This window comes from Meles meles, chromosome 13 (genome assembly GCF_922984935.1).
Source record: "Meles meles chromosome 13, mMelMel3.1 paternal haplotype, whole genome shotgun sequence".
Classification (NCBI taxonomy): Eukaryota; Metazoa; Chordata; class Mammalia; order Carnivora; family Mustelidae; genus Meles; species Meles meles.
Window position 1 is genome coordinate 14,177,147 of NC_060078.1, and position 25,713 is coordinate 14,202,859.

Sequence of the window (25,713 nt, forward strand, 5' to 3'; positions counted from 1 at the left end):
AAATGTAGCTATAAGGCAAAAAGTCAAATCCTCATGTTTGGGGATCTGACGCCTCCACTATGATAAAATGCTAATGCATTACTCTGCTTGAAGGATGATTTCCAAAAATGCTTCTCTGGTAAAGGCAGAGGGGTATCTACAGATGATCTAAAGAGACCAACCCAGAGGGCCAAGCAGGGGGAAATTCCAGGGGTAGGATTTTCTTGGCTTTACCTCAAATGAATGCCACTGAAAAGAGGATATGTTTGCAGGCTATAAAATCAGGAAAAGAACAGATATTATACATGGATTTGAGATCTTAAAATCCATTAAGGTTTTAAAAAGAGAAATGTGAGACAACTGAAAAAAAAAATTCTGTTGCTTCCCAGAGTAAGATACTTCCTTGTAACTTTATCCTATAACACGCCTCTGAGTTCTGCATGTGCTCTCCAGAGAAAGTTTCCTTCCTATATTCTGTTCTGACAGTGGATGGTGGTCACAGAGGGCAGTTTGAGGAAAAGTAGCAACTAAGCACAGAAAACCTAAGGGCTAGTCTCTCCTTTGTGGTTAGACCACTTCTGGGTTGTATCCAGTCAGTACTTCCTCCCCGCCCAGTCCCCACCCCAATGCATCGTGAATTTATGAAGGAGAAATTAAGCCTAAAATGAGTCACTCTCATAGTTGGCTGATCTAAGTCTTCTTCACTTGTCAATTTGCCTTTAGGCTCTTTCTTTCTGATTTCAGCATCTGTCTCTTTACTGAATTGTCAGAAGAACATTCGTTTTCTGACTTTAATAATCTCCCCAGTGGAAGTTATCCATTGTTATTTAACTTAAAACTTGGAGGTTGGACTCTTCTCATTATTTTTGCCAGAAAAGATGTTAATTTACTCACTGAAATTCACTTGTTCAATATTTTTGATTATTTATGGACCACTGAGCTCATCAACCATTCAGATTTTGAGAATCCACTCCAAATCAGGCTTTGTGCAGAAAGTTTCAGTTTTTAGAAACAACCCTTGTTTAAGTGCTACAGTGTTAATTCTGAAACATTATGTATTGTTAGCACTAAGTTTCTAAGAAAACTTGGTTCTAATTATTTCAAGGAAAATAAGTTCTAATTTGGATGAACCTAATTCAATCAAGCGGCTAATTTGATTGTAATTGCGTTAGTTTCAGGATTACAGTATTTCCTGACTCCAAACCATCCCTCTTCCTCATTTGCAACAGATGAAGATATAGTTGCCACAGAAGCAATTTTTCAGGACTTCTTTCCCTGCACAATACAAATATGACTAAATTTCTCTATGATCATAAAAACATTCTTCTTTATTCACATTAATCTTGGGATACTTTTTAAATGGATTTTTTACTGAACATTAAAGCCATTGTACTTCTAGGTGCCCTAGGGTTGTGGCTTAAAATAAGTGTGTTTTATCCATGAATTTTAGAAGAAATACATTCCTCTAATTGGGGGGAATAAAAAAGCACCTGCCTTTGTCTACTTATTAATAAATTTCTATCTAGTTCAAAGCATTTATATTAGCAGAAAAAGTGGCATCGATCAGTTTTTAAAAGTTGTTCTACTTACATTGTAGCATGCCAACCTCTTGGTGGTTTAAAACAATTTATTTCTCACAGTTCTGTGGGTTGTCTGCGTTTAGTAGATGTTTCTTGGGTAGGATCTGTTATATGACTGTAGTTAGATGACAGCTGGGGATAGAGTTATCTGGTTACTCGGCCGGGCTGGACGTTCAAGATGACCCAATCACATGTAGGTGACTGGTGCCAGCTGTTGGCTGGAGTTCAAATGGAATATCTAAATATCAGCTATAGCTTGTGTATCTCCCCACATGGTGGTTCGGTTCCCAGGGGAAGCATTCCCAGAGACAGTAAGCAGAAGCTGGAAGCTGCCAGGCCAGCATTGTCTCCACCATATTTTACTGGTCAAAGCAGTTATAGGACCTGGCCAGATTTAAAGAAGTTAAAAACTAGAAACCATATTTTTATTGGATCTTTGGAAAACACAATAAATCCTCATAGTTTCAAAGAAATGTCCTATGAAAAAAATAATGAAAGATAAAGAAATGTCCTATCATATTCCTTAATGCTGGGAGAGACCACATATGGTCAGAAGACCAAATACGGCCCTCTCCCTGTTTTGTAAATAATGTTTTATTAGAATACAGCCATGCTCATACATTTATGTGTCGTCTCTAATGGCTTCCATGCTACAACCACACGGTCGAGTAGCTGCAACAAGAACTATATGGCATAAATGTTTACAGTCTGGTCCCTTACAGGAAAAAACTTGCCAACTCCTGCCTTAATATCTTTGCTTTTGAAAGAACATTATACGTTGAGGACACTTGTTAATATTTACATGAATCCAACTTTTTATTGCCTGTGAATTTTTCCTGTTGCCTTTTTCTCTAAGTGGATGCTATCAACCCTACTAGTGCCCATGACCTTGTTCTAGTCCTCTAAGACAGAGTTTCCATGGAACTTGTTTTCCTCTTCAGCACAGAAGCCCTCCCTTCTGTTTCCACCCCCATGACCCAAATGTGGGCTCTGTCCTCTGCTTATGGGACTCCTTTGTTCTCTCAGACACTGTAAGGGTTATAGTGGTCCTCAAGCCCAGCCTCTCAACAAAGGGAAGTTCACCTGCAGAGAATCCCACCCCACCCTCGGATTTCCCGGTTTGTTTGACCTGGGTTATATGCATCAGCCCTGAAAACTTGATATGCAGTGTGGCTAGAGACGAACATGGAACGACTATTGTCCATTTTAAAGTCTAGTCAAATCCTCAATAAGGCAACCCATAATCTGTAAGGTAGTAGAAATATAACCACTCCTTGCAAAGAATGGACTCCAGTTTGATCTGAAAATAGACCTTGTGTACTCATTAACTGCTAGAAAGACTTTTTTTTAAAGACAAGACTAAGTGCCTTTGGTGGGCGAAGGTGACACTTCTTTATATAAAGAAGCACGAAAAGAAGCATGAAGAGAAAGAGAGATAGAGTACGGGAAGAAATAAATGGTGGTGGAAATAGGGGGCTTTTAGTCCTCCTACCAGTTACTAATTGGGAGAACTACAAATAGCTTGTAGGCGAGATTATGTTGAAATGGGTGAGCTGTGGGAAATAGTGAGGGCCTTAGCATGGAGTTTTCTGGAAAGAAGAGCCATGGACAAAGAATTAAATCCTGTTTTGGGGCAGGCTGCTATGGAGTGTTTACATGCATTGGAGGCAAGGGAGTGGGCAGGTAAATGGGATCCAAAGTTAAAGGTCAGACTTAGAAGGGAAAAAAATCCATTTTATGGGTGAAGTCCCACATGACAGGGGCATACAAATCTAGAGCTGGTATTGAATAAGTTTAAATGTAGAGAACCTGCCTTTATTTAGATAATAAGGGGCAACCATGCACGCTCATTTCTAAAAGGCAGCATCTTGAATACTTTCCGTAACTGCCCTATCAGGCATACTAATTCAATAACGTAGATGTAATTTTAGATTGTAATAGTATTTTCATTTTTAATTAGACTGAAAGCTTCAGCGGCTGGTATGAATGAAATGCATTTTCTGCCAAAGTCATGTCGCCATCTTGCATGCTTTATAATGTGCCACCGATTTTTTTTTGTTTCGCTATACCCTACACGACTTGTCTCCCCACCCCCAAAGACTTGAAAAACTGTAAGAGATGGTAGATAAATCAACTGAATTGTAGGAAGGGGTGGTCTTTGAAGGCATTACGTGCATATGTGTGGTGCCCAGGGGATCTTGGGGATGGTTTTAAAGTAACATTGCTGAGAGCCCAAGTGGCAAGTTCTTCCTTGCTGAAAGAAAGAATTCCTCAGAGGGATGACTGTTAGAAGTGTTAAAAGATAAACTGGGGGCATATTAAACATTTTCAGAGTTTATTGGAGCAAAAGTCCACTCCTGGGAGAGCTGAAATTGTAATTCAGTTAAGTCTTGGTTTGGAGACCTGGAGATTAGAATAAGTAACTTTGTTTTGGACCTGTTGTCTTGTTTATAATAGAATGAAGGATGTTGCCGTGCTGTCTGGTAGGACTCTCTGAAGGACGAGAGGAGTATTCGCTGCCCAATATGGCGGCCACGTGTAGCGTCTGATGTGTGTCTATGACAACTGAAGACCTGAATTTTAAATTTTACTTATTTTGGAGTAACTTTTCAATAGCCCCGTGTGGCAAATGGCTCCCATATTGGAGAGCACAGCACAAAGAAAACAAAATGTTCTTGGAAAAAAATGTAAAGAGATGGAAAGCAATTGTTCATCATTGTAGTGATAACCCATAAAGCGTTAATGTTTAGAATTACAGTGTTGTCATCCTCATCACCTTTGAAAACAGACACATTTTTCTTCCTAGAGATTGATCCTAATAGTGTTCTTAGAAATTTTGGTAAAATTAGGCTTTGATGATAATAAATCTGGCCTGTCCAACAGATACTATGATTATGGAAAAACATTGTTCCATACTCTAGTTTATGCAACTTGATATAAAATGCTGTGTGTCCTCTTTAGGTTGAATATAACAAAAAACAGTGAAGCTGACTTAGTCACAAGGGATATCTCATCAAGTCGTTAATTTGTAGAAAAATTTCATTTTTTCAATTTGAGTGAACAGATGGCCTATTCATTAAAATTCAAAAGTAGATAATTACTTGATTCCAGTATTTTTAGCAAAAGGACATTTTATAACATTATGTTTGGGGAAGACTCATAGGTCTTAAAATGTCTTATCTGGCTGGACACATAAATTCTCCACCATCTACAACTGCCTGCCTGAATAAGTCAGTTAAAAATAGCCTGGCAGCTCTTCCTCTGCACCGAAAATGGTCCCTTAAAAAAAAAAAAAAAAAGCTCGTCTGTCTGAACAAAGATCTTCACATTAACCCCTGAACCCTGCCCAAATGTTCAAGCAGCAAACGTTTATCATTTTCGTGCTAGACACTTGAGACTAGGATATACATTTGAAAAGACTGTCCCAGCCCTTAAGAAGGAAAGTCCAGAGGTAAATATGTTCATTGACTCAAAGTCCTGGATTTTCTTAAAACAGAATGGTATTCCCTTCACCGTGGGCATTTATTAGGTCCATCCTCAGAGCTTATGGGAAAATCCACGAGAATAAGAAGCAGATTTCAGTGCACACACATTCCCAAGCTCCCTGCTGTCAGTCGTATCCCATTCGAGGGGCAGACTTCTCCCTAGATGAGGGTCACACAAGGACCCCTCACAAGAAAGGGAAATGCCTCATCCAGAGAACAGCAGAGTACGTGTCTGCGGGCCCCTTTCCAGCACCCCTGGGGCCAGAGGTTTGAGAACTCGTCATGTTTCAGACTTGGGAAAAGTAAAATGGTCCATATACTACACATTCTGTAATATCCACACTGGGATCTGGGATAACCCCTCCACCCAAGCATGTTAACATACCCATTAGTAAGATATCCCAGTGGTCATTCAGGTCAGGTCCAGCTAGATGGCCTCCTCTTAGACTGGGTCAGCTTTTGAAGGCAAATGAGAAATGGGACTTTGAAAAACAGGAAGTTGAGGACTGGATAGTAACTGACACCTGGCCAGCCAAGGCCCCCCACCAGGCCACTCTCTCAGGGACTGTGGATAATCAGATACCAACACAAAGCTACCATTTAGGCTCTGTACCTCAAGAGCTCCATGAAGGACCATCCGCAAGAGTTAGCACGCCTGCGGGTTCAGCTCCGGGGGCATTCAGAAGACTTACACAAGAACGAAAGTTCTTCCAATAGCCAACACAGAACTCCAGGTGACTGGAAACCCTGCACTGTTCATTCTGATACTTTAACCTACTATCTCTTCTCTTCGCTACATTGTGTCCTATTTCATGAACCTTCTCTCTTCTGGTAATCCACAGTTCACCTGCCATCATTCCCATTTCTCTCTATGGCTTTTCTCTGGCTCTCCTTCCCCTGCACCTTTTCTAGGGTAATATCTATATTCTGTCTGCCCGTCACTAGAGATGACACGGGGGGCTTGGAGTTTTGTCCAAGTCTCTTCGGCAGGGAGTCCTAACTATCTCAGTTCATGGCTACAGCAACTTGGGAGGACTTGTTTTGCAACATGCCTTGGTGGAATCGCAGAAAGCTGGAATGCTCCAATTCAGAATATTCTTGTGAACGTCTCATTATCTCCTGGCATATGGCCATAAAATCTGAGCTCACAAATGATGGCTCATTAATAAGGACAAGTTCAACCCAGGATTTAATACCTTTGAGGGTGTTCTGTAGTCCTACTGGGCACAGAGAGGAACTGAACACGTTTTTCTGCCCGTTGTAAGCACGCGATCATTCATCAAGTTGACATTCATATTTTTCCATTAGGTAGGGATTTCTGTTTGCTTTGTGGTCTGGGCTTCGAAACGTATGTGTCTCACCGTGGGTGTGAATCCTCTCTGGGGGTTTTTCCTCTGTTCCTGTGTTTAATTCATTTTGATATTGTCATGATGACCGCACAACAGGGTGAGTGTTACCTTTTGAAATTCAACCAGGTTCCTCTTTAGGACTGACTGCATTTTCTGTCCATAGAGTTGGAGACACGGATGCCCCTTCATTTACCAAACAGATTTTTCAGATGCCAGACTGTGATTTTTTTTTCCCCCAGAGCAAATGAACAATAACAACAAAACAACAAAAAGTGTGTCTCTGTGCCTTGATCTTCGTAGCATATTAAAAGCACAGGTCTTTGATTGACAGATACCAATGACAGCTTTTAAGAAAATAGACATCTTTATTAATGGAATTTTTTTAAAGCTACCTTCTCTAATAATAAATAGCTATGATTCATTGCTTTTTTTTTTTTTTTTTTTTTTTTTTTTTGCAGGGGGCTGGTAAGGGGAAATATTTTCCAGGACCTGTTTCATCTTTCCCCTCACCAAAAACCTGCTGCTTCTAGCCACTAGATTTCTGTTGTGATCAAACCGGCATAGTGCCCCAAATGGGGTTCAATAATCCCACGTCCCGAGTGTTTTCTCCTCTCGGCAGAGTTGTGTTAGCAGGGGAAAGTCACAGATTTCCTTTGTAATGAATAAAATATGTGGGAAATGTGAAAGACTTATGTAAGCCCTTTTGTCGCCGTCTCACTGAAGAGCTTTAATTTTATTCTGGATAATCCTGGAGATGTCCGCTGGCCCCATGCCATCCTTGCTGACTTTATATGTTCCCAGTAGAGACCAAGGACTTCAAAGTCTGTTAGGAGAGCATAAAAACCAAAGGCCCAGGGCTAGTGAACTTTAATATTATTTTTCCCAGGGAAGCAGCTGCAAGACACAAGGCAGTGTGTTTTCTTAGTATTCAAGCATAATTTAAAAGCAGCCAGAAGTCTTCTTGATGGAATCTGTCTTCTGAATCGTAATGTTAGATGCCGAAGGTCTCTGGTAGTATTTCTATGTTTGTATCCCAGTTTTTCTGTAACACTAGCGATTGGACGGAAGCATAGCCTTAGTTTAACGTCTGTTTTGTAATCTCCACAATGTAAAACATCATCTACTGTGCTTTCGATCTGTTGGTAATCCCTCCCCTGTCTGGAGGCAGAGTGCAAATTCCTATTTACTTATCTGGGGAGTGGGTGTGGGAAAGAGAAGATTTATAAAAGAAAAAATAAACTGGTTGCGCAAGTGAAGACTGGTCTGTTCTTCACGTGAGTCAGGGGATGAACTCAAATCAGGAAAAACTGAAAAATAAATATAGACCTTGATATCAGCTAGAGATGCTTGAATTCAAAACATAAATGATTTAGGACATTTTAAGATCGGGACAAATTATTCATGGATGGTGATAAGTCATTAGGAATAATATTTTTCTATGGGAATTAATTTCTTAAATTTATTCATTACTGCTCAAGACTAGGTGGAACTTCACATCCTTTTAAATATTTTAAGCCTACAGGATTTCTTTATAAAATTCCTCAATGCACTGGAAGGGTGGTTAACATAGATGTATTAAGTTTTTTTAAATATCCAAGGTAAAATTTATGTTTTTATAGTTTCCATTTAAATAGTATATCTAGTTTTTTGCTTTTTTTTTTAAATTATTGAATTTGGGCTGATTAAGCTAACATTTCCCCTGTCCTATGACTGAAGATATTCTAATAAAATAATTCTCTAAAGTGAGAGGCAGGCCAGATGGCCAGGGAACCAATTACCATCAGTTGGCAAACAAGATGGGATCCATGATTTTTGACTTGTAACAAGTAATCCTACAAGTTTGTCTTGCTTCAGCTTGTTTTGTTGTAAATCTGCTTTGTTTTCTCTTGGATAAATTCTGGGCTGTCAATGATAGTTATTAACACCCTGGTAAGATTCCATGAGGAATCAAGACAATTATTCATTTAGCCAGGGGTTCTTACTTTTTCTCTTTTTTCTTTTTTGTGCCAGGGACCCCTGTGGAAATCTGATGCCTGGGGACCTCATTTCAAAATATTTTTAAGTGCATAAAACTGGCTACTTTAAATTTCCAAGGAAACTAGTTATATCAAAAATCAATAAATTTAAAAAGTTGTGATTCACTAAAACATGTGAATTTTTTAACACAGTCAATAATAACATCTGTGTCTAATAACTGCCATGAGTTTGAAGGAATGAGCATAAACAATACTTAAAAATATCTACAGTTGTGTTACCTATAGGGCTCCCTGCTCAGTGGGGAGGCTGCCCCTCCCCCTGCTCATATTCTCTCTCTCTCTCTCTCTCTCTCTGGCAAATAAATAAAATCTTAAAAAAGATAAAAATATCTATAACTGCCATATAGTAACAAAATGTGATTCCTATTGGTGACAGCATCATAAATATTATTAAACCATAATATGGTTTGTTACAGTGGAAAAGCCCCGTTTCATTGAGAAGTTAGTAAAAACAATATGAAGATTTTATCCAAGTTCTCAGCCCCCTGAATTCCATTTGCTTAAGGACCGTTGAACTAAACCATGAAGTCTGAAATCTGGAATGACCTGTGAGGCTTCAGAATCAGGTTAACTTAGAGAAAATCCAGGTTTGTGCGAAGATTAGACGTACGATGCTAGGAATTTTGGTTTGATCCCAGAGAGACTAGTGTGAATTTCTGAGCACGGGGATGTTTTATCAGAATAACAGTCAAGGGAGATGCTTTATTCTCTTTGCTTTATAGTTTGGGGGTGAAGAATCCAGGGAAGGGGCTGCGTCCATCATCCACAAGGTCTTATGATAGAATTTCAGTTAAGGGGAAAATTGGGTGTCTTACACAGTGTGACCCTAAGAGGTGTTTGTAGGCATCACTTGTGTGATACACAGATGACTTGCTCTCTTTAGTCACCAAGTGAAGTTGGGAAGGGATGGATGCTGATTTGGGAAGGAACATGAGGTCACCCATGATGACGAGGGTTGGTATGACTGCCCTAAAGGGAGTAAGAGCAGTTTTTTGAGGAAGAGTGAGAAGCCAAAGCATTTCTGACTCCTAAACGTTCATGTAAAGGATAATAAAACACTGATTACATTAGTCTTCGAGTTGGGCAATTACTAAGTGCCTGTGTTAAGTCCCCATGTTTTGAACAGCTTTATTTGGGATATAATTCACATCCCATACCATTAACCCTTTTAAGGTGTTTGCTTCCATCTGGTCTAGAATATTCAAAGTTGTGCCTCCAGAACCATCCAAAATCACCGTCCAGTTTAGAAGATCTCATCCTCCCCCCTCAAAAGACACTCTGTACTCCTGAACTGCCACACTTGAACCCCTCCATCCCTCCTGACCCTAGGCAATTATTCGTGTACTTTCTGTCCCTCAAGATTTGCCCATTCTGGGTGCCGCACATGACGGAATACTACCGTGCGTGGTCTTTGTGACTGACTGACTTAATACGTGTTCAGGGTTCGGCCATGCCGTCGCGTGCATGGGTACTCCGTTCCTCAGTGTGGTTGAGCAATGTGTGCTCTGGCTTATCCCTTCATCAGTTAAGTCCTCGGTATATGTGCAGGACATGCATTCTGCCATTGCCCCTGACTGTACCGGAGAGGAGCGTTGGCTGTTTTTTTCGACCCTCTGATTCTCTTAAACTACTACCCGGACTCCACCTTCTTCTGCCTCTTGGCTTACAGGAGGGTGAACGCCATCTTCTTAGTACAGGCAGTAGATTTCCAACCCAGTCCTCCCATTCCCAGCCTGCCCCATCCATTTGTACAACAGCTTTCAAGAGAATAAATTCAAATGTTCTTTTCCATCTTTTTATAGATGCTTCAAGTATTTTACGGGGTACATGGTTGTTACTTATTTTCTCTGCTTTTTAAAAATGCAGAGGTAAGTGAATGCTCACCCTTTACTCTGGAGAATCCTGACCTTGTGTAAAGGGGAAAAAATACATGCTTCATGTTTTATCAAGGGTAGATATTTTAAACCGTCCAATAAAAAATTCTCCTTGGACGATGTGTATTGCCGGGTAAAAGAAAGTATAGAAATACTTCTGTAAGTGGAGTGGAGGTGTGACTCTTTTATTTATTTATTTCTTTATTTGACACTTTTAATTTGTGTTGTTTCTTGCAGACTACATAGGCAATATAATTAAAATTTTTCTTGCAGACGACATAGGCAGTCTCATTAAAATGAAATCCGGTCTTCCCCGCAAGTTTGATCACAGTGGTGGTCATCCTCACTGATATTTCAATCTGGCCACCAGTGAGTATCTACTAACCCCCTCCTAACTTACCAGCAGGCATTAAGTGGTTGCCCTCCATCAGTTTAGGCTTACTTACTAACATTTGTGAAAGCACACACCGGGCGTTCACGTAAATTTCACACGTTAATCCTAGGAGGCGGGAGGTGGTGATCTTTATCAAGAGGAGGCAGAAACTGCCCAAAGATCGCCCTATTCAGAGCAGTGAGAACCAGCGAGGCAGCTTAGACCTTCTCATTTCTAAATCTTCCCTCCTCCAGCCTCGGAGGAGCCTTTACAAAGCTAAACAAAGGTGCCAAGGAGCTTAGAGAAAGAGCTCCTTTCTGACTGAAGCCCCGTTTATTCACTTGTGGACTATGGATATGTTTCCAGCCTCAGGTGAGGTTGGGTGAAGTACTCTTTTGATGTGTAAAGGCTGGTACCCTCCCCTAAAAGCTCTGCAAACTCCCCTTGTCAGTTTCTCACACTTGCGTGGTTTACAAAATTCCGCCCGGATCTCTGCTCTTTTCACTCCACTACCTGCCTGACTCCTCTTGGACCCTTCCAAGCAAGGCACCCTCCCAACGAGGGCTTTCCCTCTCCCAAATCCTGTGCACCGGAAATGTGTGAAGCAAACTCATCTGTGGAGAAAGGTAGAACATTAATTCTGGCAACAAATAGCTGAATATTGTACATTAGACACCGCTTTTCCCAAAACCTGAAAACTTTCCTATTGGCCCCTTTCTTGGGAATCCCCAGCTTCCTGCCCATTTCCCTTCTCCCCTCCCTTCCTTGGCTCCTGTATCCCTCTGCTCCTTCCAGATCCTAAACATGATAAACCAAACCCTTGGGAGCCTTCCTTGAGCCCTTCTTAAGCTGCCTTTTTTTTTTTTTTTTTTTTGTCTAAAGGAAATTTTAAGATCTACTCCATCTGTTGCTTCATCGCACCCCAAGTATTATCTAATTATCATAACCCTATAAAAGAAGGTACTATAATCACAAATCTGTGGTGAGATCATCAAGACAGAGTTTGATCATTTCTTCAAGATCCCCACCCAGTCTGTGCCCCAGCCGGCACTCCTCTTCTCAAGTGTGTCTGGAAAAGGCTGCCTCTCCAGCCTCAGTAGGATAGTCTTGCTTCAAAATGTTCTGTATGTCTATTTCAGATGACATCTGCTGGGGAGAATTATCCAGTAAATAGCTTTGTGGCTTGATTCAATTCAGGGGCAGTGCGGTTTGTTTCAGTATTGTAACCTGGTGTTAACCTTTTTTTTTTTTTTTTTTTTTTTCACCTTGCAATTTACATCTGGTGGAGGTTAAATAACAAATAGCGGAAGTGAAAAATTTCCCTTTACATGTAGAGTATTTTGTATGTGCATGGATTATATCGGGTGTTCTCCGCGTCGTGGGCACGGCTGTCATTGGGGGCTGGATGGTGCTTTGTTATGGGGTCTGCCTGGGCATTCTAGGATGTTTAGCCACATTCCTGGCTTCCGCCAACTAGATGCCAGTAGGAAACCCTGCCCCCGAGTTGTGACAACCAAAAATGTTCCCCGACATTGCCAAATATTCCCTGGGGACAAAATAACCCCCCAACTGAGAGCTATAGACGTGCAGTGGACTCTCCCAAGCTTGATATTAAAACAAAACAAAAACATTATGGCGCCCACAATTCTGATGGTGTTAGTGGTAGTTTTGCTATGCACCTGTGTTTAAGGAACTACAGAACTGGTCATTAATTTTTGAGGCTAATTGTAGGTGCTCATGAATTATAGAAATGATAGAGCAAGAATGCATTATGTATTGCTGGAATTCAGCTTAATAAACTTGACTTAATTAAGACAACTTATCTGTTCAACTCTCATTGACTCAGGGAAAGAGCAGTCCGCTCATTCTTTCCAGTGTGTGTCTATCTGTCTTCTGTCCTCACTTTTCTTATCACTGGAAATTGAAATTAGTCCACAGGCATTCATCTAGTGCTTTTTGTGTACTTTAAAGTGCTTGGGTTTTAAAACACAGCGTGTATAAAAATTATGGACTTAGGATGCTTGTGAAATACTTCCAGAATCCTGTTCATAGCAGATGAGTGGTTGACCCATCTACGATCATTTCTGTTTGCTCTCTCCTTAAATATCTCCGAGGGCAGAAATGCTGCGATGTGAATTGTTCATTCCACATTTCCACTTTGATGATTCAAATGATTCTGTAGATCCAAATTGCTTACATTTTAGTCTGTGTCCTCATATAGGTTTTCTTGTAAATATGTGCATATGCCCTATGACCGCAGAGATAGAAACAAACGAACAAGAAGTTCAAGTGTCTGGATGTGGATGTCATGGTTCTGTCTTTCTCTCTCTTTCCCCATAAGTCAGACAGTTGGGTTCTTTGTTCTGGACACCTCATTTTTGTTTCTGATCCTCTCATTCCCAATAGTAACTATGATGATTTTATTTTATATTCAAATATATATCGATGTGTTGTAATTTAGTGTAATGAAAAAAATGTGTCAAGGTTATTTATAGCAGTCATGACTGGAAAGGAAATCAGATTTGCCTAATAGAAGAAGAAACAAAGGTCTTCGCTCCTATATCTTCAACAAACCTCTTTTTTTTTTTTTTTTTGAATTTTAAGTTTTTAAATACTTTCATTATCTGAGAAGTGTTAAAAGTCCTAATTCACGATAAACTCTAATAAACCAAGCGTATGTGCTGAAAAAAAAAAAGAGAAAAACCATTACACAGATAACAGTGCCCACAAGCATAAGAATGAGGGGAAATGTAACCACAGGGTTCCTGGTCTTTACTAATGCATCTTGTCTCCAGTGGGGAGGAGAATGTATATTTTTTGAAAGCTGCCCAAATGTTCACATTCTTTTATTTGGAGAGCCACGAGCATGTGGTAGCAAGATAATACTGAAACACTGATGAGGAAAAGCCACAGTTGCAGGCTCAGTCTTCTCGTCATAACCCCCCTCTCCAGGGGCATCATCTTTTAATCATGTCTGTGTTCTTCTGGTGATTATCCCCTCCAGCTCCATAATCTTACAAAATAGGCTAATTTCTCTGTTTCTTTTGATTTGCCACACCGTGCTTTGTCAGTAAATCTTCAACAAACCTCTTAAACCTCAGACTCTGTCTTATTCCATTTGGTAGCTAGTAATTTTGTGCTCCCTGGAAGAATTTTTGCTATGATGGTATCAAAGAAAAGTGACTTCTTTGAATGGGAAGTTTGGTCCTAACCAAAGTAGTATAAGAACCTGATGGTCAAAGAAACTATAGCACCAATAGTTTAGGGAGAAAAAAGAAAGCAACAGCAACAAACCCTTCTCTCCCCCTGCTATCCTCCAAGAGAAAACTAATAAGCAAAATCCCTAATGAAAAATGGGTGGTGCAAACTTTGGAAGAAATATATTGTGCTGAAACAGGGCAGTTTCTTACTGGCTTTCATTCAATGGCCAAAGAATGATTTTCAATGATCAGATTAAGACCTCCTCCAAGGAGCAAGGGTATAGGTCCAGGGAGACCATTACCTATTTGGATTTGAAAGCAATCTTGAAGGGGAAACGGATAAGGTCCTGACCTACTGTCATTCTTTAATTCAGTAACAAACTCAAATTTCCTGGTGAGGCTGTCTTTTTCCCTCTTACAATGGCTGAGAAAAGACCTAGCTAAATGAATTACAGGTTTGAAGGAAATATCTAAGAATATAATCTGTCCCTGGCAATTGGATGGATTTTCCTGGTAGCCCATGGCAGCCTTAGCTACTTCGGCTTTTTTCCCCATGTGAAATACCCCCAACCTAAAATAACCCTAGGAGGCAAGTCAGACATCCTGGTATCCCTAATCCATTAGGAAAGCAGAAAGTGGGCCTAAGAAGTCTCATGTTTCCCAAGAGGGAAAAGATTTTTTTTAATCTTTGTGAGATGATGGATGTTAACTAAATTTATTGTGGTAATAACTTAGCATCCTATGTTAGTAAAGGCATCCTTCTGTAGACCTTAAATTTACACAGTGCTCTAAGCCACTTACATCTTAATAAAACTGAAAGAAGAAAAAAGGAGAGATCTATAAGTGAGCCTCATCTCCTAGAGGAAATACGCCCCTGCTGGTGGGGACCTGCTCAACCATCACGTGCTGGATATTCCTGTGGAATTTAGCAACTACAGGAACCCATTGGAGAGAATTCATAACATATCAGCTGTGGGCTCAAACCTACCCAATCATGAAGGTGTGGTCAGACAGATGGGAGGACGGAAGGGATGGGAGGTCTTATCTAGATGCGACCATTGATAGAACACCTGTCTCCCTGTAATGGCCAGCCAAATTGTCCTGAATGTTCCAACCAAGGTTACTGGAATGAAGCACAGAGCATTCGTAATTAGGTTATCACCAGCCACCCTAGTTCTGCCTGCCAATAATAAATCTCTAAGCTGATTTGCCCTATCGTGAAAGTCCTTATGGTACAAAACCGCAGGTAGTGAGAAACCCAGAAAGATGAACAAAGCCAGGTGATTCAGGGTCTCCTTGTAAACTCCATTTCTTTTATGTATAGGGCCTCCTAATTCTTACAAAAGAGACAGAAGTATAGATGTATAGATACTTTGAATTGGATCTCTTCATACTTAGCATCTCCCAAGGGTGCTACATGAACCGTGATGCCAGAAACCAGGAGGTGGGCTGATTTTTGGTCAAGGTGGCAAGTGTCAGGACATAGGACTCAGCTCGTTCCATCACCAGTGGGCATATGGTACCTGAAGCAGAATAAAAAATACACACAAGGGGGTGCCTGTGTGGCTCAGTTGGTTAAGCATCTGCCTTGGGTCAGGTCATGATCCAAGGGTCCTGGGATTGAGTCCTACATGGGGCTCCCTGCTCAGTGGGAAGCCTGCTTCTCCTTCTGCCCCTTCCCCCCCAACTCATGTGTTCACTCTCAAATAAATTAAATCCTTAAGAGCAATACATTCAAGGTACTATGATAAAACATTCAATTAATCATACTAATTGCAGGGGTGATAAGAGCTGAGTGAAACTGTCACCGTGAAATCTTGTATTAGCCGACTGTTCCAACACCTCTCTTGGAAACAATGACAGTCTTGTAAAATCCAAATAAAAATGATCTGGATATTTCTTTTTTTACGTGGGGAGAGTGTATAGTGAAAATGATGCCAACATGGTTTCATATATATTTTTTTAAAAGCAAAAGCAAATGAAAAGAACAAAAGCAGGATGTATGCCACATTTTAGATGGTCATCAGTTCCCCCAAATAACAGCTCTGATAGCCTCTAGTCTCTGTCGAGTTCAGTTAGGGAAACTAATGGAAAAGTCTAGAACTTTACTAGGATGTTCTGAAAATGTCTTCCTGCTACTCTTGAAGGAAAAAAGATCTTTGATTTGGAATCTAACATATTTGAAAATTAAAGTATTAAGCAGTCACGAATAAATGCTAATGAATCTCTGCAATTTCTTTAAGAGGAATAGAAGTTACGTTAATCCGTGCTGACCTGAAGTAAATTCATCAGTGTGCGCTCCTGAAGTTAATAGCAAATTTTAATTATATTGAAACCTCCAAGCTTGGTTCTTTCTGAGGTTGGTAGAGGCCTCTGGCAAAAGCGTGCTGTATTTTACCCCACACTGTTCCCCTCACCACCAAAATAAACACATAGTCCGAAAGATAAGTCAATTTAAACCAATCCTCAAAGGTAGCCAGAGAGTGGAAAAAAGGATGGGGGGCAGGGGGAGTCCGAGACATGGGGAGTGGCTTCAAGATGGCCTTAATGCTTCAAAGGAGGAGTGTATGGAACAAGCTTGTGCTGGTCTTATCCTTAGGTTTCATAGGCAGACCACACACTTGGAAAATCATTACTTGGAAATCATTTGGAAGTGGGTGATCACTTCTAATTTTGCTTCAGGGTTGCTGTGTGGCACAGTGAATGAGCTTAACCAAATTCACGCTTCACATCAATAACTTGCATTCCTGGGCTCTTGGAAATCAACGTTTGCGAATGTCTTTGAAACAACTCTTGGTTAATGCTGTGTGTGTACCTAACTTTTTAGCACCCAGAGGATCGTGCCTCCGGGAATTACTTATTCCACCCGCACAGCAGGTAGAAGGAAGGAAAAGTGATCACACTGTGACTCAGAGTAACATTTTACCAACACTGTGTTTCTGTTTACCATTTAGATATTTCTGATCATTAAAAAGAAAAAGTGCTTCCTGGACCACTCTCCATGATATGTGATTAGATTCCTTCCTTCCTGGGCTATTGTGAATATACTGAACTTGTAGTATTTAACTTAACCTGGAAAAGATGTTTTACATTCAAATTTCAATTTCTCAAACACAATCTGTTCCAGTAAATCTCTTCTTAAACTTTTTTGTTATTCTAATTAATATGGATTATAACCTTCTGTTACCAGCACTAATTATTCATATATGTGCATATTTATCATATATAGACTTATTTATACCTATCTTTATATCCATCTATACATAGATATGTATATAATTATTCATATCCCTCTTTTTAAAAAATGAGTGAGACATGAACAAATTAGGCAAATAGAAAATAAGATCAGGAAAATGAGTTAGAACCAGAAATGCATTTGTGCACACATTTCCAACCCCAGAGTCTTAGGTAATTCTGGCTGTGAGCTTTCTAGAGGTCATATCCCAAAGGAAACACGATCAGGTTCAAGGTTTCCTATTAGTTGAAATCAATCACTGCTCTGTGAGCCTGGTTTTTCAGAGAAGTAAAGGGCACCAGAACCCAGTACAGTGGTCATTGTGGAGTTACAATTTCCCAGCGCGGGGAATATCTACATTTTATTAATTAGCTTTGATGTGGCAGGTCCACAGAAACCCCTTCAGAAACCACTGAGCTAGAAATGAGAATGCTGTGTTTCTTGTCTTTTATTAGTTGAGAAGCCCTAATGGCCAAGCTTTCCAGCAGGATTCTTTGTAGCGTCTTGCTCCTCCTATGGGTTTCTTTCCACCGAAGACTTCCAGCTACAGGACCCAGGGAGAGCGAGAGAACCGGACGGGTACAAAATCAGCTACATGTGGAAGTTCTGTAGGCATTGCTCATTTTGCTCTGAGCTGCTTCAATATCATTGAAGCTAGAGCTTCAAGTCCAAAAAATGTTGTAATCCACGGGAAAGTTGTCACTTTGTCATTCGTGGGCGTCTGCCCCGAAATACTGTACTTGCTAAAGCAATGCTTGTCAAATGTTGCCTGCATGTGTCCAGGTGGGGAAGAGCACAAAGGGGATACAGATCAGTGTGACTTCTTGGCAGGCCATTGTCTTCTTTGGGTATGATATTGATTGGAGCGCAAAAGTTCTCAAACGTGCCCCCCGCCAGTAGAGAATCTGATACAAATACTTTTCCATTGAAAAATAAACACAAGCCTACTAACCTACATGGACTCCATTGGTTTCTGGAATAGATAATGAAATCCTGTGTTTCAGTAAGATCCAGTAAGCCCTCCCTCCTTCTAGATAAGAAATATAATAAAAATAATACCAGTAGTAGGAGCTGGTATTCATTGACCGTTTGTTGTAAGCCAGGGATCATGCTCAGCATTGACCCTGTTTTAATCATTTCATTTTATCAACCACCTGAGGAGACATGTGCTTTTCTTTCATCTATTTTATTAATGAAGAAAGCGAGGCTTGAAGATATAAATAACTTGCCCACGGTCACAAGACTCCTAAGGAACAGATAAGAAAACCAGAATTTAACTCCTGGTCTGACTTCTAATGACTTGGAAATCTAACCATGTTAAGTTCTGAGCCTGTTTCTCATTCTCAAGTAGCAGATGGAATTTGTAAGGAAGCAGGCTTACCCTTGGAAGGGAGGGGGACATCTGTGGCTTATGAAAATATGGATTTCCTGCACTGGTATTGATGTACCTACCACGAGAAAGAGTTTGGTTTTCTGCAGTCAAGAAATAGGGCATGACAAAGCTAGACCAAATTTTGAGGGGCCAAACCTGCCTAGGAAAGTATGTCCAAACTTGTAGAATTGTCAGATTTTTTCATTCCTGAGTAACTTCTTTATGCCAAGAGTAGGTACACACTCACACACACACACACATACACACTCACACACGCACACACACACACACACACACACACACAGTTTAAGAGGAGTGAATAGATCTTATATGAAATTGTGTCCTAATTACTGCAGGATTCTCTCTCCACTGATAGCATTTACATGAAATGGTTTTCAGGGTCGAAAGAACAATGTTCTCTGAAGGGCTGACCTCACATGACTGGAACATGGATTACACTTTTCCCAAATGTTTTCTATATTGCAGCTTTATCTCAATAGGTGTTTGAAGAAATTAGCACGTTGACCCTGTTTGTTTGTTTTTTTTTTTTTTTAAATTTATTTATTTGACAGAGAGAGATCACAAGTAGACAGAGAGGCAGGCAGAGAGAGAGAGGGAAGCAGGCTCGCCACTGAGCAGAGAGCCTGATGCGGGACTCGATCCCAGGACGCTGAGATCATGACCTGAGCCGAAGGCAGTGGCTTAACCCACTGAGCCACCCAGGTGCCCACGTTGACTCTGTTTTACAGATGTTATTGCTTAGTTGAAACGAGGTTGATTTTGTTTTGTTTTGTTTTTTTTTTTAAGTGGGAGTATGTTTAAAGCCCAAACTCTGAAAAGTTAAATATTACAGGGAACATGTAGATACAAGAACAACGATGAAGTCGATGCGTGTAGGTCTGAAGTTTGGAGAGAACCTGGTAGCATTAGCTCCTTTCATTCATTCACTAGCTAAAGCCCACCAGAAGGTTCTACCGTAGATGTGGATAAGTAACTTGGAAGAATAATAGAAGTGGGGAGGGGGCTATTAGTCTAGAATGGATTGTGTTGTCCATTTATTTCCAACCCTACCCCCCATTGTGTGAGGTAAGGGAATTTCTAGTGTATATAGTTGTACCTTTTTAAAAAACCCGTTTCTTTTATTTCCATCATGGGTAGCATTTGCCTTCCTCGCAGGCAACAAACTGTAACCCGGTGTGTCCTTGGCTCTTTCCTTCCTTAGCATTTCATTTTCCAAGCCCTTTGTGGAACATAAATGGTCCTAATGTCTCTTTCCCCCACAACCTTCCTAGTTTATTTTTCCTTATGGCCAGTGTTGTGGGACTGGGAAGCAGATAAAACAGTCGTGCCCAAGTCAGATAAGATGCTTAAAAATAAAAAGATACCATGAGCTGCAATTAGACAGTGCCCAAGGGTCAAAGTAATCTCCTTTCCTGTAATAGCTGTGCTTTACCCAAATGAGAATTCCCACATGTGAAGTGTGCTGTAGAAAAACCGCCCACTTACTCAGGTTTTCTCTCAGATTCAAAATGACATTAAAATGGGAGTTACCATAGTTTTCTTATATAATATTTGGAAAAACACATGTTTACCTTTTTGCCTTTTCCTGGGCTCTCTTTCAGTCTTACTTCAGATCTTATTGGTGATTTTTTTTTTTTAAGATTTTATTCATTTATTTGACAGAAGGGGCATAAGCATAAGCGGGGGGAGCAGCAGGCAGAGGGAGAGGGAGAAGCAGACTCCCCACTGAGCAGGAAGCCTGATTCGGGGCTCTATTCCTAGACCCTGGGATCATGACACCAGCCGGAGGCAGACTCCCAACCGACTGAGCCATCCAGGCATCCCTTATCAGTGATTAATTTAAAGAGGGATGGGACTTCTGAACTAATGTGATTTATTGCCATTTTTTGCCTAGCATCTGGATGATGGCTTGGTCTTCCTTGGTAATTGCTTTGCAGTTTTAAAGAGGGTTAAAGAGAGTTTCATTGCATATTGAAAATGCAACAAGTGAAATGAAGCATGGCAAACACTTACAATGGCGTTGTCTCTTTGTTTTAGATGGTAAGGTTGAGGTTACGAAAGAAGGCGTGAAACTCTGCACCATGGGTCCAGGGAAAGTGTTCGGCGAGCTGGCGATTCTTTACAACTGTACCCGGACAGCGACCGTCAAAAGTAAGACTGTTTTCTTATTTTGCCAATACTTTGATGTCTTTTCCCCTGGACCATTGAGATACTGATCACCATGCCTCTGGATCTCATCTTCATGATTTCGTGAATCGATATTTTAATTCTTACCTTGCACTGTGGTTGATATATTGGTTTGGTTTGCCCTTGTCAGGGAGGGTTAATAATCTGTTCTGCAGAAACTTAAATTTTATCACTGACTCACGGAAGTTGTTCTTTTAACTTAGACTTCTTATCGATGATGATTTACAATATGTTACAACTTTATAAACGGAACAGCAGCGAGACCTCCCCTTTTCTGCCTTTCAAGCCTCATGCTAATACTTAAGGAATTTTTACAAATCTGTCTATTCTGGGTTACATCCCCCCATAAATTCCACGTGTTCATTCAGTGGTTTAGAAAAAATTTAAAGGAGAAATGTCCTTCATCTCATTCAAACATCATTGAGCGAGATATAGCCTGAATTCTAAAATCGTGTCTGAGGATATTCTTGTCTTCAGCTGTTCATCAAGCTGTATATTATAGTATTTTTCTTTTCTACTGATTGAGCTTATTTTAAATCGGGGCAATAAAGCAGCTTGTTTCCCTAATTTTACATGTATGTGTATATATGATTTCTCTGGCAACTTTTATTACTCAGTAGAAACAGCTGCAATCCTTGCGGGGTGGGGGAAGTGGTTGTTTTAAGTACTCCTTCCTGACTCCGGGAGGGAATGAGTATGTAACAAACAGAGCTGAATGCAAAAGCCAACAGTGGAAGGTCCATTGTGTCTTTAGGCAGCTGTATTTCATGTTGGGAAATGATCTTCTGACCCATAATCCTGTAGATGACGGCAACCACAAATCACTTTGATTAGGTTTTGTTTTTAAAAAAAAAAATCCTTTTGGCAGAAATGACAGATTCTCAATTAGTTTTAGCTGGATGCCTTTGAGTGTTGTGTACATTGGGGTTCTTTTTCTCAGAAGTGTGGCCTTTGGATACCAGTATGACCCTGAACCTTGGGTTGTAAACACGTGGCCAGCCAGCATCCAGAAGTTGTCCTCTGTGCCTTGTTAGTGAATCGCCTTTTTACTCATTGAAGTCAGTCCTTGGGACCTCAGTTGCTGTTGGGGCACCCCTAGGATGAGTTCTTCTTGACATTTGAGTCTTGATCTTTGAAAGCACAAAACTCTTTTGAATGACTGGCCCCACCTGGTTTTTATTGTATGTGATCACTTAATTACACGGCTCAAAGAAGAACGAAGCCCGTGAAGCGTAACAGAAGCTGCCGCAACTTGAACTTCCGTAAAAAGTGCCTTCAGTAGGAAAAAGAGTCATCGTGACACTATTAAGTGAAACGGATTATGCTATCAGGCTGCATTTTTCTGAGAAATACATTCCTTGTAGGTCAGAAGGCCAGAATAACACATTTTGATTAAAACAGGCTTTCTCAGAATTGCAAATAGTGAATTGTGCATATTTTAAAATATTTTAGCCTTGTATACTGCTCATTTAATCCTAATGAAAAACCATGATTCCAGAAAGGTCAACAGTTGGTAATAACATGTGCTTCATCTGTTGAAGCTTCGAATTATTAAAGAAATATTTTAGATAGACTCAATAATGTATTTGAATGAATATTGTGGCAAAGATTTTTTTTTTCATGAGCTGATTGCTTTGCTTTGTGAAATTTATTAGGTTCATATAAAATGGTGTTCATCTGCCGTAGCTATTGGACTCATGTTTGATAAATTTAAACGCACACTTTGGATCTGATTCAGTGAGACGGAAGTAGGTGTTGAATGCAAATTATAATCCTAACCATTTGGAGGACGTCAGAACATCTACGTCAAGGAAAATGAGTAATGGAGCGTGTTCTTAACAAAGACACAGAAAAGGCGCCTGTGCACGGGTGTGAATGCGTGTGTGTGTGTGTGTGTGTGTCTTCAGAGTGCCTACTTAAGATGTGGAGGTTGTATTGAGAAAAGAATCGAAGCTTGATGGAGTGCAGACCCATCTTTGCATTTATAGGTGCTCAGAGGTTTCTGCATGAGTAGTGAGTAATATCTATTACCAAGATACTCTGAACGTCTTGTAAAGAACTATAAGGTGTGAATAATGATTACTTCTTATTCAGGACCTTTTGTCCTGTCTCCTACACTATCCAGGGAGATTACACCTGTGACCATGATCCTTAAGTACCGCTTTAAATTTATGTTTAAATTAAACTTTCCAGCTGATCACTTCATAATTCTGATTAGATTCCATTAAGAATGCTACTTGTACCAAATGACTACAGAATATAATACACTCCCGCCACGCCTCCCCCCGACCCCGTGCTATCTTACTCATTATGTGTGTTATTTCAAAATGTCCTTATTTGGTTTTTTATATCCAGTCATTTCTCAGGATTCAGGATTTTGTCAACTCTTGTCCATTTCTTAACCATCATTTCGCCGGTAATGACCATTTAGAGTAACTTATGAAATGGATTCAGCCACTTGGGTGTAATAGTCTAAGTCCTAGGAGACCGCCCGTCCTACTGGATGGCTTGTCTGTCCTTGCCTCTTTCTTTTCAATTACATGGGTTGTGACCCCCTTTCTCTCAACATCGCCTACTTTATTTCATGATCCCTCTCTCCTTTCTTTTCCCCTTGCCAGCCTGAAAGCCGCGGAGCATTTTAATGCATTTTTAATCTCACAGTGGTAACTAAATCCTGGGTAACATTCAAGAGCTCCTCAATGTATACGAGTCATTTCTTGTTCAAAAGAGCACTTTTTTTGGAAATTGTATCAGGCCATGAATAAATAAATCTCAGTGACTTCCTGCTAGCAAAGATGATCCTATAACCTGTGGGGTTTTTTTTTTGTTTGTTTGTTTGTTTTTTTGTTTTTTTTTTTTTACTTAGGGTGTCAAAAATTTTGTTTTCTTATTAAAGTTATAGATTGATTGATGATGTGAAATAGGATACACTTGTTCATAATGCTTCGCCAGAAAGAATCTCCATAGTCGTTTGAAACAAGTCCTTTGCTTTTTCATCTGGGAGAGATCAGCTGGCATTCTTCTGGAAGTAAATGAATGTATACCACTGATTATGACGGCAACACTGGGAAAGCGATGTGATAGCACCAAGAATAACTATTTTAAAATTGAAACCATAATGACTCGAAAGAAAACCTCATACAATGGTGTAGGAAATCTATATTCAGAATCTATTCCTATCTCATAAAACAGCACCATTGATTTTTTTTTCCCCCTTAGAGGAATGAGTATATCAAAATACATAAAAGTAACATTTTGTGGGAACCAAGTGTAACAAATGTCTTGAGGTTCTTCGTGCCTTAAACACCTGCAAGTTTTCTTTAACTGTCTTTGAACATGGCCACTTGGATGCCCAGCCCATCACAAACCCTCCAGATGCCACGGGGAGGAAAAAAATCAACTGTTATATCTGATTTCCACAACACCAAACAACATCTCCATGAGTGTTTGAATTTCACATTTTATTTAAATGTTTTGGGATTGCATAGCTAAAAGAGTTTTACTATCCGTTTTGAAGCCCCACAAAGGTTAGGGACTTCTGATCCATCCCTAAGAACTCTTGCTTCCTCGGGGCGCCTGGGTGGCTCAGTGGTTTAAGGCTCTGCCTTCAGCTCGGGTCATGGTCCCAGGGTCCTGGGATCGAGTCCCGCATCGGGCTCTCTGCTTGGCAGGGAGCCTGCTTCCTCCTCTCTCTCTCTCTCTCTGCCTGTCTCTCTGCCTACTTGTGATCTCTCTCTGTCAAATAAATAAATAAAATCTTTAAAAAAAAAAAAAGAACTCTTGCTTCCTCAATTCCCATACTGAATCAGAAGCATGCTACCATCCTCTCTTCCTAAAATGTCATTTCTGGTGGAGGTTTCAGTGTTCACTACCCTCACAGCTAGGGCGGCATCAACTTATTGCGTCTATGCCCAGAGCTCTTAAAATCACACACACACACACACACACACACACACACACGGAAACATCGAAGTTGCTGGAAACCTAAAAAGAGAATAGAAAGGCATTTGCCTCACAGTGAGTGAGGGATCCAGTGACCCATGCCCGGCGTGTGAGTTCGCAAGGACATTTATGCTGTTGTCTTGTTTTACCTGGATTCCCCACAAACATGTAGTCTCACAACCACCTAGGGTTTTTTTGTTTTTTTTTTTGTTTGTTTGTTTTGAGGTTGACTTCTATGCCTCTTTGCTCCCAACTACAGTTGTACATGAATTGGGGATATTTTTGCTTGAAGATACGAAATTGACATCTGTTCCTCCTACTTTGAGTGTCTAGATCACAAATCCCCCAACCTTAGGTGGCGTGTTCTTCAGTCTCATTCAAATAGACTCTAATAAAACCCAGACCTTTCCTTTGTAGGAAAACCTCTCAATACCAGCATTGAGTTGAAGCCATAGAAAATTATCTGCAAAATTTGTCTGGTGGGAGGGGTGGTGTGAGACTCTAATGAACTGACTTGAGCAAAATATCTGAGTAATTATTTTTCTTAGATTATTTATAGCAAGTATTTCAACATTCCTCAGATACTAAAATACTCACGTACTAACATAAAAGAGCCTAAACATTCAACAAGAAGTCCATTCTGCAGGAAAGTGATGACTTCAGTACCATCTGCTAAAAATATCTTTCTGCCTTCACTTTTGAATACTTTCAAGTTTACCTAAGCTTTCCCAGGATATTTGTATGGGGGGGGGGAGTTGACTAATTAAGATATTTCAGTCTGTTATAGATATTTTAAGAACAAATATCTAAGGTTTGGATTTATCAGTTTATTTTTGGGTTTTTAAAATAAATCTGAGTCTATGAGATAAAATGGCTTGTACATTCCTGCGTAGCTTTGTTTCAAATCTGTTACTGAACTTGATTGAGAAGAATCTGTCAATGGTCCAAAAAAGAAAACACAAAACAAAAACCACTAAAGAATGGGGAAAAGAAATTTAAAGATTTGAGTCACAGTTCTTGCTCAAATACCTGTGTCCTCTAAAAGTGATTCTTCAAATGAAAACAGTGCCTTTTATCAAT

The 25,713-nt window shown here is 40.2% G+C and overlaps 1 protein-coding gene across 2 annotated transcripts in view; it reads left to right on the forward strand.

The window, feature by feature from the left end:
* The window catches only part of PRKG1 (protein kinase cGMP-dependent 1), a 1,275,046-nt gene that overhangs the window by 447,746 nt on the left and 801,587 nt on the right, over nt 1–25,713 (forward strand). For both annotated transcript variants that reach the window (XM_046026825.1, XM_046026824.1), the window contains exon 3: nt 20,542–20,655. In XM_046026825.1, coding sequence (XP_045882781.1) covers nt 20,542–20,655 — 114 coding nt within the window. The remainder of the gene's footprint in view (nt 1–20,541; nt 20,656–25,713) is intronic.